At 39.1% G+C, this 13144-nt stretch overlaps 1 protein-coding gene across 1 annotated transcript; it reads left to right on the forward strand.

Annotated features, from left to right (window-relative positions):
* The first annotated feature begins 3612 nt into the window (after positions 1-3612).
* LOC149040380 (uncharacterized) lies at positions 3613-6236 on the forward strand. The gene has a single exon (XM_089182426.1). It carries the CDS (start codon positions 3887-3889, stop codon positions 5501-5503), a length of 1617 nt encoding a protein of 538 aa, XP_089038552.1. The 5' UTR covers positions 3613-3886; the 3' UTR covers positions 5504-6236.
* Positions 6237-13144: the final 6908 nt, after the last annotated feature.

Here is a 13144-nt window from a genome sequence, read left to right on the forward strand (position 1 = left end):
GAGAGGAAAATCAACCAGACATGTTAGTGTAGTGAGATGTGAAAAAAGGAAAATGAAGCAATTAAAGGTGAGAGATTGGCTAGGAATGGTGAGGATAAAAACAGATTGCCATCAACCAAACAGCAATAGAAAAAGTTGATTTAAGCAATAGACCAACGAGAAATTAAGGTACCTCCTGTTACGAGAAAACGGCGGAGTATTTTTCAAATTCATTATCTTTTCCTCGAAAGCCTTATTGAAACAATTACACCTCTAAAGGCGCTATACTGCTCTATTTTTTATTTGAATTTTCGTTGGCTTAGCATTAATACATGATGAAAGTCACAAAGACGTCGCAGTTTAACGTGACTGAAGGCGAGGTTACGAAGTGATACACGTTTACTCAAAATAGTGCGAATGGTAGACTATTCTAATCTTTTTGTGGGGCTCATTAGGGAGTACGGTAGCTGGCAGTGCCAGTAGGCAATATGTAGCCTACTTGTAACTGTATCCCCCCCCCCCCCAAGGAGAAACCCTCCCGTCCTTTGTTTCTTGGGGGGGTGGGGGTGGAAAGGGTAGGCAATATGAAGCGAATCCTGTTCTGATTGGCTACGTGAAAGGAAAAAATTGCTTGGTGCGTGTTGTGTATTAGGGTTCGTTATTTACTACTATAGAGTAAAGCGTGCACAGACCAAGTGCTCTACACAACTGCTTTATTAGAATGCCATGAAGTTACAATGATATGAGAGCATAATCACGTGACTGCGGTCAAAGGTGTGCTAACCAATAGAATAAAGATTATATAATAGCTAAGGTATTTATCCAAATAGGAACAAACACTACAGTGCGGACTTACCAAGTTTATAATTTTTGGACAATGTCGGCAACGGAGTCGCAAAATGCGGCAGAAGACAGTCAAAACAAAGAAAACATACTACTCGCATGGGTTAATGTGCTACAAAAAGATTTGATTTCTTTCCCGCCGGATCTCGAAATAAAAAAGTCATTCTTGGTTCTTACTAAAGCACAACCTGTGAGCTATACAAGAAATCAATTTGATCAAGCTTGTTCGGTCAAGATGTCTGGATAGTGGCCTCGTTCCTTTTTTTGTTTTTGTTTTTCTATTAAAGCGCAAAAAGGAGCTCGGCCAATATCTAGTCATCTCGATCTCGACCGAACAAGCTTGGCCAGTAACACACATGTTACATCTATCAACGGGAAATATCGATAGACTGCATGGCTCATCTTTTCTGTATTTTTTTGGTAAGATTTCTGTATAACCTACAACAAAGCTGTAGTCCCAGAGGAAATCTATTAGCTATTGTTACGTCACTGCCTTCTTTCATCCATTACTGTAAGCATGATGAATTATGGGGCTGTGCGGAAATCTTGCTGGATTTGACTTCATCGAAGTTTAGAGTTGATGGTGATGTTACTTTTTTCTTTGGGACACGTGATTCCGATCTCATTAAGATGAGTTTCGCTGCCGATAAAGCATGGATTGTACATTTTCCAGAAATACTGTCACGTGTGTTATTGCTTTACAATCTGTGGGAGCACGGAGATCGTGAAGAGATGCTCAGTTGGTATATATATTGGCCTAGAGGAATGGTTGCTGATTCGGTAGGGTGCAGATGAGGGGTAAATGACATGAACGTCTCTTTGTCTGTCTTTCGTGTAGTATGCTAAATGATAAAAGGTGACATTAAAACGTCTCCTCTATTTTAAATGAGGAGGAGTTAACTGAACGATTAAAGCCTAGGGAAGCAAACAGGCTCTGGGTCTGAGACTTAGTGAAAGTTTTTGCGATGAAATGATCTTATTTCAGCCGTTCTAATTTTGAAAATCTCTCGCCAAACTTAATGAGCAAATTTTAGCCAGTATAAAGGGGAGCGTTGGACAAAAACAGGCTGCGTGCCAACAGGTAGAATTGCGACAGGTGGAAATGTAGAAGAGAAACAGTGTGGCCGCTGTCTTGTTTTCGCTCTTATGATGAGAGCGAAAACAAGACAGTGGCCACAGTTGCAAAGTAGAGAAGCTCTTTTTAGGAACGAAGTCTAGCGAGAACGTAGGTTGTTTCATACAGGTTTTTGAGAAAAAGCTAAGCTTAAATAACATTACCGCACGTTTAATTCAAGATGGAGTCCCGGTTGTTTCGAAGTGCGCCTCCCACATAATCAATCTTTTAACTGCATCTGAAGTGGCGCCAAACAAGGCATGACTCTGGTGATGGTCCCTTCGAAAAAACTGAAAATATGCTGACTATGCTTGCAGTGATACTTTTATAAAAAGAGTAACTGGCTTCTCAGAAAACTACGTGAGGTGATCGCCGATTAAACGACGGATAACTCCAGATAACATGGCAAATACTTTCTTTATAATCTAGATGTAAACACGCCATGATACAAAAGCCGAATGTTAATGTCTCCTAATCTCTCAACTTCCAGAAGTGATTAACAGGTAAATTCTCCCTACAATATCCATACACCATCCAACAAACAAGTAATGAGATTACTCAAACTTATCAGTTAGAGGTTGTTGACATGATGTAACGCCTAATTCTTGTAACTAATTCACAAGTAAATTTGTAACAGCTAGATGGGAGAATTAACAATCAAATCTTGGGAGTTAAAGGGTTAAAGGAAAACAGTACACTGCAGACATGTTTTCCGTATTTTTAATAAAACTTGACTCGTTCTCCTCACAAAATCGTGAAAGAATTATCGGAATGTGGTAATCCATCCACAATCTCGATTCCAGCCGATTAGAGGAATACCTAGACTTAAATTTCAAAGCTCGTCTATTTTTGTATACTAAGATCACACTTATTCAAGAAATCTTAATACAGCTGAAAAGAAAAAGCGATTATGAGTTTAAATGACAATTAAATAAAATTTTCAACTAGAACTGCAAGGGAATTAGTTTCAAGCAATGAATTTGTTGAGATATGTTTTGTTTCGAACAAAGCAGGAGAGGTGAAACAAGAGAAAGACGTTCTAGGTCAACAGTTGTTTTAGTACTCATTATATCCTGTTTATTTGATACAAGCAGAGACATCTTGCTTTTCTGTCAATCATGCTGGCAAGGATTTCGTTAGGTATAACCCTTAAGGTGAAAGGAAGAAAATTTGGAACGGACGGGACTAACGTCAGACGTATGGACTCGTTACTACAGCAAAAATTAAGAAGACAAAAGAAAACAAGACACGGCCGGCAAAGTTTGGACGTAATCCTGTGGTGCAGATGGTCCAAACCTTATTTTCTGATAGCCTTCTGCGGTAAATAATTAAAAACTTTTGAGACAAATAAAGCAACAACTCCAACAACAAAGGAAAACACCAAAATCCGACTTGAATTGTCTGTGTTTTTTACCCCACTCGACGTCTGTCCAACATGTCTAATATCTAGATTGGGTTTAGAATTGAACTGTTTCCCTACTGGCACAAAGTAGAATTAAGTCAACTGACAACACAAGTAGCTTAGGTTCACAGAGTCTCTATGATCCGATCTGGAGACTAAAAGCGAGCTAAACGGCTGAAAAGCAGTCTACAAACCCACCCAATTATTGTAAGGAGTTTGTTTCTATTCAACGCTCAGATATTTGGGTAAAGAATGCGATTGCTTATCACCGTATTTTCGTCCGTTTGAAAGTTATGCTCTTTTTCTGTTCGAAAAATTAAGACATTAGGCTCACAAAGTGTCCCATCTCAACCCGCTCAGCTGAAAAAATAACTCTTGCATGTAACGCATGCTTAATTTTAGGCAGCTACATTGAAGATCTGAAATGGGATATGTTATCTTAACACTATACCCCCAGGGGAAATTTGATCAGAGCGCTGGAGTCTGAAAAACCATCTCTATTACCGTAAAATATTTTCCAAAGTTATCCTCTACTTTGCTTATTCGCTATGTCCTCGATAGTAACAACCTTGTTCGAAGCCACTATCGGTTTGCTAGTCAACAAAGGCAGAGATAAGGCCGCGGAGATTCTGAAAAATGGCGATGTAACAGATCAAAAATTCCGCTCCTTGATCGTCCGTGAAATAGACGACATCAAGTCAAAGTTGGACGCGTTATCGAGGAAAGATTTAGAAGCCAGTATCAGTTTCTTTGAGGAAGGAATCGCGTTGTTGTATGAAGTGTTTGACATAGTAAAGTCTAGAAACGAGCGTGGCGCGGCAACAGCACAAGCAGCTTGCGATGAAGCATTTTCTCTCGTTGAAGGAATCACAAGGTTAGAGCTTACTGGCCTGGACGAGTCTGCTACAAGAAAGCTTTCCACTGCAAAGGAAAGATTCAAAGATGCTCGAAGGGAAGCAACGAGGGCCTTTAAAAACGAAGGCCTCAAAACATCTGACCGCATTCTTGCCATGAAGTATCGAGTAATGGCAACGATTTTGGAAACAGTAGACAATCCCGCTGATGCAGTGGCACCATGTGGAGTGTGTGTAAAGGAACTTAACAGTCTGTCAGCAGTACAGAATAGCCTTGACGTTCAGCTCAAGACAGGCATTCAGAAAGTGAGGGGTTTATTTGGTAAAGAGGAAAGAAGGGAAATAATTTTCAATGTTTGTCATGCGAATCGCGTGATCTTTGATATTGCGCTCGCATTGGGGAGACATGACTTCTGCCCAAGTGTTGATATTGGAGAAAATAGAGTTATTCCATTGTGTGACGTGAGGGTAAAAGACGTGTTACTCAAACATGGTAAAGAGTATTGTTGTGTTCCATTACGGTTATTAGGTCAGGAGGGTGAGGAGGAACACAAGCTGAAGGAACCGATGGGTGTCGCTACAAACTCCAGCGGAGAATTTATTGTAACAGACTTGCATTACGTGAAGGTGTTTGACAACAGCGGCAAGTTTGTGAAACAATCGAGTCTCTCTACCGATGAAGTAAATACATATGCTCATGAAGTTGCCACAGACATGAGCGACAACATCTTCGTGCTAACCAGACTGGAGAAGCCTGGGAGAGAGTTATCTTATTGGGATTATAAACTTACTAAAATCGCTGACCTGCATCACAAGTTTCGTCTGAGGGGAGAGGACGAGTACAACGGACTGTCAGTAAGTGATAAAGGGAATGTGGTGACCTTGCGGAACTGTATGGTAGTGGAGGAATATAACACTGATGGAGAGTTTGTTCGCAGTTTTGGAAAAGGAATGATAAGGGCAGCGTTAGCTGTCACAGTTACTAATGATGGCCGTGCTATGGTAGTAGATCCAGTTGACCGCTGTGTTCACATATTCGGTGAATCCGGCGACTATTTTGACAAGTTCAAACCGCAACTAATTGACTATTTTAACACAAGCATTACATTTCACCGAGCTAGTGAACAAGTCGTCGTCGCCAGTATTCGAGAGGGTAAACCCCTTCAGGTTGAAATATACAGTAAAGATGGTGAGTTTGTGTACTGTGCAGAAATTGCAATTGATAATGAGATCCTTTTTGTGACAGGTATAACGATGACAACCAAGGGACGCATTGCTTGTGTTGTGAATGACAAGGTATTAATTTTTTGAAGAGGGTTGTAAAGGGGAGGTCCAAAAAGAAGAAAAATTTGATAAACAACGTTAAGATTCACATTTCTCGGAAAGGAAAAATTCACATTTCACATGGTCTTAATTTCATATTGTTACAAGTCATGAAAAGTAAAAAGTCACTTGTTTAATCCTGCATCATCCAAAAGCCTCTCTTTGAACTGCTGGTTTTGATGGTTTCTTGTTTTTCTTAATTGTTCAGTTATCTTTTTCGGCTGAACTCATTCCTAAGAAGTAGTTTATTTCCATATTTCCTTTTTGACATTGAATTTCCAAAGTGTACGTAGCTTTTATCAAGATTTTTGAAAGATTATATGAAGTGTTAGTTTTGATTGTGATGACTTTAATGACAGAACGTTTAGTTTCCTTCTTAGTATGTAAACGAACAGTCACATGTATTTGAAACATTTTATTTACATGTCAATATTGCGTAGTAAGGTTTCTTTTTGGAGGGAGGGGTGGGAAGGATTTGCAGAACCTTGGGATGACATTAATTTTATTTCCTGATTTAACTCTTGGCTAGGTTGGTTGGTTTTGACTTTGCCTCTCGATGCATTACAAGTTTGTTATTTTTTCATGTTTTATTATAGGCTGTTTATCCTATTTCTTTATACATTGAAATGATTTTATTTTCAAATAGTGAAAGTTTTAGTCAAAATTTAATGCATTTTATTGCAAATTGTAGTCAGAAATTTCTATAAAAATTATTGTGTTGTTACATAAAAATTGTTTGATTTGTAAAATACCAAAACTTGAGAGAGTTAGTGGTTGGGTATCAAATTGAACATAATCAACTAGACCAATACCTCCTGAGTAAGGCTCGTTACGCCGTAAAGTCGAGAAGTGGTATGCGATCCGAGAGAAAGGAGGGGTTTTTGCTACGTCATCCCTTCGTCGGCGTGAAAACGAGGTTTTAAAGTGCATGACATTTGTTTACTCCCTTTTTCAACACCCTTATCAACATTGGCCGTCCAAATAGCCAGGTAGCTCAAAACACTTGCTTCATTGGTTTAATTTTACTACAAGGTGACGTCACGTGACTTATCATGTGACAAGAAAAATCCTAAAGAAACCCTTGAAAATATAAAAAAAATCTTAGTCTATTAAATTTGATTCTTGGCCTCTGTTGTCAAACCTTTTTATTATTTGGCTGTCCAAAACGTTCACTTCACCATTAACAAGTATTTTGCTCTTTGTATAATGATCGAAGATCAATGCTTGGTCGATTAAATGACAAAACATGCAAGCGAGGCTGATGCTCTAAGCTGTCAATCCTCTACCTCTAGTTCAAGATGATAGTTTTAAAGTTTTCAGGCTGTCATTACAGTGAATCCTTGAAGAACTAACATCAAGTCATTAGTATTGCGCGGAACATTATTCATTGCTCAAGTAATAGTCGTACCAAGCTTCCAAAGCACATAGGCCTCGCACCGTGTGTGCACCACCTCACCTCATCGCGTCTCCTTATAACGCTCCTCAACAAAATGGGACACTGTTGCAGTTGTGACAAACTGCGTGCGACAGACACTAGTATCGCAGCGGAAGTACTTGCTGAAGCGGACGAGTATGGCACTGTCGTACCGAAAACAAAGCACCTGGTTCCGATTACTCGAAAGTTGGATAACGCTATCCACTGGATAAAACTCTATACGGTGGATACACTTATCCACGGGATAGCAATTTATCCTTGGATAGCGTTATCCGACCTTTACTAGTACAACTGGGCCCTGGTCTGTTTCTTTACTAGCGGCAGACAACACAAATGTCAATGAAGAAACCCTCGATGGAAAAAACAATTCATGTGACATCCATGCTTGTATTTCAGAGACGGCCGAATATATGAACCAGAACCACCCCCGGTCTAACTGGCAAACCACAATGACGGGAAACTATCCCTACAGGCAGGGGGAAGGATTTACGAGCTAAAAGAGTGCTCTGCATTTGGGAGACGACCTCAAGTCACTTTTTATACTGGTCAGGTTAAACAAGAGTGGTTTAAAGAAGAAAATGAGCTGTTTGAGTCAGCATGTTGCGCTGATGAAGTATGAAAAGTCATTCGAATGCATCCCTCAGGTCTAATGGAATCACTATCTCGGGAAGTAATTGCGAGTCAGTCGGTTCCTGGGTGGAGTGCATTCAACGCATTGCTTTATCCAGAGTCACCAGAAATTGGCGTGGTTGGTTACTAGCTGCCCCCTAACAGATAGCTCTTCAACGGAGTTCAGTACAATATATACCGTTCTCAAGGACGCTCAAGCCACCAGTAATACCATGGGTCAGGAAGATACACTGAGTAATAGCATTTGATCTTGCTATGTGTGTGAAGGGCAAGCAAATACAGTGCAGGCTTGCAAACAAGTTTTCCGATGTTGTGATTCGAATGGGTACGTTTCATATCGCATTGACCTTCTTGGTGATTATTGGCAAAAAGTACCTAAACTCGGCGTTGAAGATCTGCTGATCGAGAACCGTACTCATAGTCCTCTGCCAGCCTGTATAAATCTTGAATGAAGGCATCCACCGACTCACCAAGTAACTGGTGTCGTTTGTCAAACGAGATCTTTGTATTATCAAATTGCGGCGAACATCGAAATAACTATTGAAAGCAGTGCGAACTTCTTCATATGTAGCTTTTTTTTCGTCGATTCAGAGTGGCTAGAATGTCATACTGTCGTACTCGCAGGGAATGGAAGCTGACTTGGCTGTTGCGGATTAATTTCGTTTTCTTGTGCTTCAGAAGGCAATCCTGAGGTTTTTTTGTGTGTGATACTGCTGCAGTGTCGAGCATTTTAAGGGTTAAGGACCGCTGCCACCATGTATGATTTAAGACTAGTTGAACAACAACACCTTTATTGAAGATGGCGACCCGTGTAAGCACACGGTTCTAGCGTGCAACGCGCAAGGTTAATGTGATTGACAACGGTAGAGATTGGCATAACCCTACAACCACCACCACAAGGTAACGGTTGGCACCTAGAAGGTAAAATGTTGAAACTTGTCCTGATGACCAGAGACCCAACACCAAGAAGTCTGCTTGAGCTAACCACAAGCCAATGTAGAAGATCTATGTGCCATGCAAGTTGTTCCTGTTCTGGTATTGGCCTTCGCTGTACAGAGTCCTGTTTGTGCACAGCAGATGAAGAAGCCTGCCAGAACCCTCATCGCACGCCGCTTCATTTTAATAGTGACTCTGAAGATAGTGACAAGGACTAGTTATATAGCTAGGCACCTCTTTAGCCACATAAATAGTTAATTACTCTGGAAAACCCTAACGTACAATTTTTAACAGTATGATGTACACAATTTGAGATGCACTGTTTCTTACAAATTGGGCAAAAAATCGATCAACGTTCTAACGCAGTTGCTTTTTAGTAGTAGTTTTGCAAAATTGAAACTGTCGATTGTAAACATAGGGAACATCTTGGTCAAGACTGCTTTATATTACTACATGTAAATCATTTACCGGAAAAAAATGAATGTCAGCTCTTCAAGGATTCACGGTAGTGATAGTCTGAAACTTTAAAACTATCATCTTTAACTAGAGGCAGAGGATAAACAATTCAGAGCATAAGCCTCGTGTTCATGTTTTGTCATTTAATCGACAAAGCATTAATCTTCGATCATTAAAAAAAGAAAAAAATACCTGTAAATGGTGACAGCCAAATGATAAAAGGTTTGTGATAAGAAAGGCCAAGCATCAAATTTCATACTTGTTCATAAAAAGACAAGGATTTTTTTATATTTTCAAGGGTTTCTCTAAGATTCTCTTTGTCACGTGATAAGTCACGTGACGTTGCCATAGGGTGAAATTAAACTACGAAGGTAGTATTTTGAACTAACTGAGTATTTGGACCGCTTACGCTGATAAGGGTGTTAAAAAAAATAGGTCCGCAATGCGTACTTGTGTGGGATTTCATTGACAAAGTGTTTGCAAGGGATTTTTGAGCGGAAGCATGCATAAGCAAACCTGTCGCTCACCGTGAGTCAACTGTACTACAGGGGTGATATTAGGCCTAGAATCAACAGCCTGAATAGTAATTTTTGTGCAGGAATTATTTGAACAAATACAGATTCACAGGAGAGATCTGGGGTATTAACTTATACTTTTATCAAGCAATATGCCTTTCCCTCCCTCCCTGGAAGCTTTTTGGCGTGTTTTTGAACGTTTGGTAATGGTAATCGTCTTCAACAAATAAATTACCTCCTGGTGGCTTAGACTATTTATTTGTTTATATGGCAATACTGGAAATACTTGAAGCAGTAAATATTTTCGTAACAGTCATTGAAAAAAAATTGAAAACATTTCTGCTACTACTGTTTAACTCGTGGATACACGATAGCGTAGAAACGAGTTCTTGTGGGCGCTCTGCGATATGCAAATTAGCAAAGTTACTATAACCACGAGTTACCACCTTCTTCGGGACTTCTCCATCGGTCTCAAGCCATGTCTCGATAAAAGAGGCGTCAAAAAACGGAACATTGCGGAGAGATTTCGACCACGCAGCAGAAAATCCACCTTCAGCCATATTGGCTAAACAAGCATGTCGTCCAGGATGCCCGTCCAGCCTCGTTTTGGTGCAGCCCTCGATCCAAGATGGCGGTGCGTGATATTGGAGTATTAGTCTGCTTCGAACTCGAGATCTATCCTTCCGAAGAAGTAAGTCCAAAGTCCTGGCGCTATTATGATTGCACTGATCGTTGCGATATTTATTGTCTTTACACGCCTGTTTCGACATTTACTATATTGAAATGGACTTCAAATGTTTCAGATTGGTGCTATGATCAACTTAAAAACCAAATTTGAAGGGTCTTCGAATCGTCCATGCGCTAAACATAACGAGGACCAGCGAGAATTACGAAGACTTTGTGAGTGACAGCAGGCTGTTGACACAGAAATTCCCACGGAAACATGTACCCATGACATAAAAAAAATGGTAATTTGCAGCATTATTTCTTTCTACGCCAATTTGGGTCTTTCCGTTGTAATCGTTTCGTTTTGTTATTCTTCTATGCAAACGTGACTGTTTTGATGGTAAGAATGAAAGATGATCGCTTTCAAGAAGTCGTTGCCGAGCACGTGACTATAATCTGGCCGGTGTTGTTTTGATCACTTGAGATCTTTTTCGCTGAAAATACAGGACGACTTCCTATTTCAAGGAATGCTTTTCCAATTAATTTGTAAAAAAGTACAGGTATATGGGTGTTCTGAAAAACAAAAGGGAAATTCAAAACTACGAGAAATTGCGAGTAATCGGCCTCTTCTGCTACACGCGGGTTTTTTTGGTGTAACATGCGTGTGTTTCCCATAAGTTACAAGCACTTTACGCACGTGGGAATGCTGCAATCACGAATTTTAGATTACGTGAAAGTCACGCATGTGGTTGTTTGTTCACTTCACTAATATGTTTGTTTGCTTGTTGTTGTTTTTTTTGGTATCCTGGAGTATTTCAGGAGGGGTTGCAGACTTAACTGTGGAATAATTGTTTAATGCAGGGTTGTCAATTAAGGTTGCAGTTCGAAATTAGCCAAGATGCTAAAGGAGCTGCCTTGAAATTTCAAGACTATGTGTTATGTAGTTTATTTTTGTCTTTTGTAAATGGTTGTTAAACTGGACAACTCTTAGATAGATGACTTCAAACTTAATTTTAAAAGGCCTGTTCTGGTACCAAATGAATAAGCAGCATTTCCTTATTAATAGTTTTGCGAGTTTCTCATTACAAATTCCTCTGAAAAAAGGGAAACAACTCTTTTCATAACTATTTACTGCTTTCTTTTGTTGCTCTCTTAACTTAAAAACAATGTACATCATGATAAAGTAATTTGTTAGAGGACACTGTGAAATGAGGCCCAAACAGCTTTATGATCTGTGAAATATGTTGCTAAAACATCTGCTTGTATATCAATGTTAGATATATTTGTATATATATGATCAATTACTGTGTTGTTGTCAGTTGTATAAGTTGATATGAACTGTCTGTAATGGTTATCCCTCACTAGTAAATTATACAAAGGTCTTCTGTCTGTTTCAACAAGCCAATTTATATTAAAGTCTCCAGTAATGTTATTGTTGTCTGGTGAAATGTTATTTAATACCTCAGTTACTGCTTCATGAAGTTGCCTTACAGGCACGTTTGGGGAGTGATATATCCCTATGATTATTCAATCCTAAAGACTTGCTAACTTAATTACTGTTATTTCAACACCATGTATATTGTGACAATAGGGGTATCCAGGTAAGTATGGGATTTTACTGTACACAGCTGTACCACCATAAGACCTTGATCCATTGCTGGAATTAAGGTTGTCATTACGGAAGAGAACATAACCAGCAATGTCATACATGTCATTATTATCTTGAGAATTAAATCTTGTTTCTGTGAAAATATTGATATCAGCACTTAGATAAATTAAGTCTTTGCGTATATCTTCTATGTGTTTGTGAAGAGACCTTACATTAAGATAACACAGTTTAAGAAGGGAAAATGTTATGTCATGGAGAGGGGAGATACAAAGCTTAAGTTTTGCAGTTGTTCTTAATCTCTCCATCTGGATTAACAGCAATCTTGCTTTCACACAAATCAGAAATATATAGACCTTCTATAACAGTCACTCTACTGAGTCCCACATAATGTATGTGTGGAATAGTATTTCTGGTACTAAAATCCACAACAATTCCACTGTCAGTATCACCTTGTGACCTGTGAATTGTTTTTGCTGCTGCGGAATGCAGTGGAAATTGTTTTCTAACAACTTGTGCTGTTCTGTTTCTACCGCAAACTGTGTAGTCACAGGGTTTACTGGGGTCCATGTGTGTTCAATTCCTTGTACATACAAATGTCTTTTTTCATTCCTTGTTTTCTGACCTACATCTGAGTGGTCAAATTGTACCCATACAATACCAGATGGTTTGGTTTGTTGATGTAACTGAACTAGTTTAACAACATTTCCAGCACCATTTGTCATGCCATCTTCGGTTTGTACATTCATGACAAAGTGTGTTCTTTCACCCTCGGCAAGACAAAGGGTTGAGGCTAACTGTTTTGTTTTTCTTGGATCATTGGGTATTTGTCTTAGTATTTTGTTTCTTAGCTCTGGAGAGATAGCTCCCATAACACTATCTAGAGCATTTATTGTGAATTTGTTTCCTGTGGCTGCATTATGGGCCCTTTGATTAAATTCATCTACTTTAGCATTCTGTATAAATAAGTGAGATGCATCTATTGGGTTGTTGATGTCTTCTTGTATAGCTCTCTTTAAGTTTTGCAATGTCAGCTACTGTGTGTTTACCTTTACGCAACCTATTAAGTAATTCCACAAACAATTTGCTGTCTCTTTGACCCATGATTTCATTAAGTTCAAACATTTTAAAGTGTTTATGCCATAAACTGGGAGAAAGAACAGCATAAATCTACATTTTTGAGGTCTTTGAAAATATAAGCATCCATAACAGATTCTAATTGGAATAAGTCACCAATAGCAATTATGCTCACACCTCCAAAATCCTCTCTACAGCCTTTTATATCTTTAAGCCTATTGTTTAGCTGTATTGCAAATTACCATTACCATTTCCTACCATTGAGATTTCATCAAAAAAAATCAATTGACTTCTCAAAGTGTTTAGTC

Source organism: Pocillopora damicornis, chromosome 9 (assembly GCF_964200805.1).
Source record: "Pocillopora damicornis chromosome 9, jaPocDami1.2, whole genome shotgun sequence".
NCBI classification, from domain to species: domain Eukaryota; kingdom Metazoa; phylum Cnidaria; class Anthozoa; order Scleractinia; family Pocilloporidae; genus Pocillopora; species Pocillopora damicornis.

Coding starts and splice junctions, on each gene's coding strand:
- LOC149040380 (XM_089182426.1), top strand. CDS start 3,887: ATGTCCTCGATAGTAACAACCTTGTTCGAAGCCACTATCGGTTTGCTA.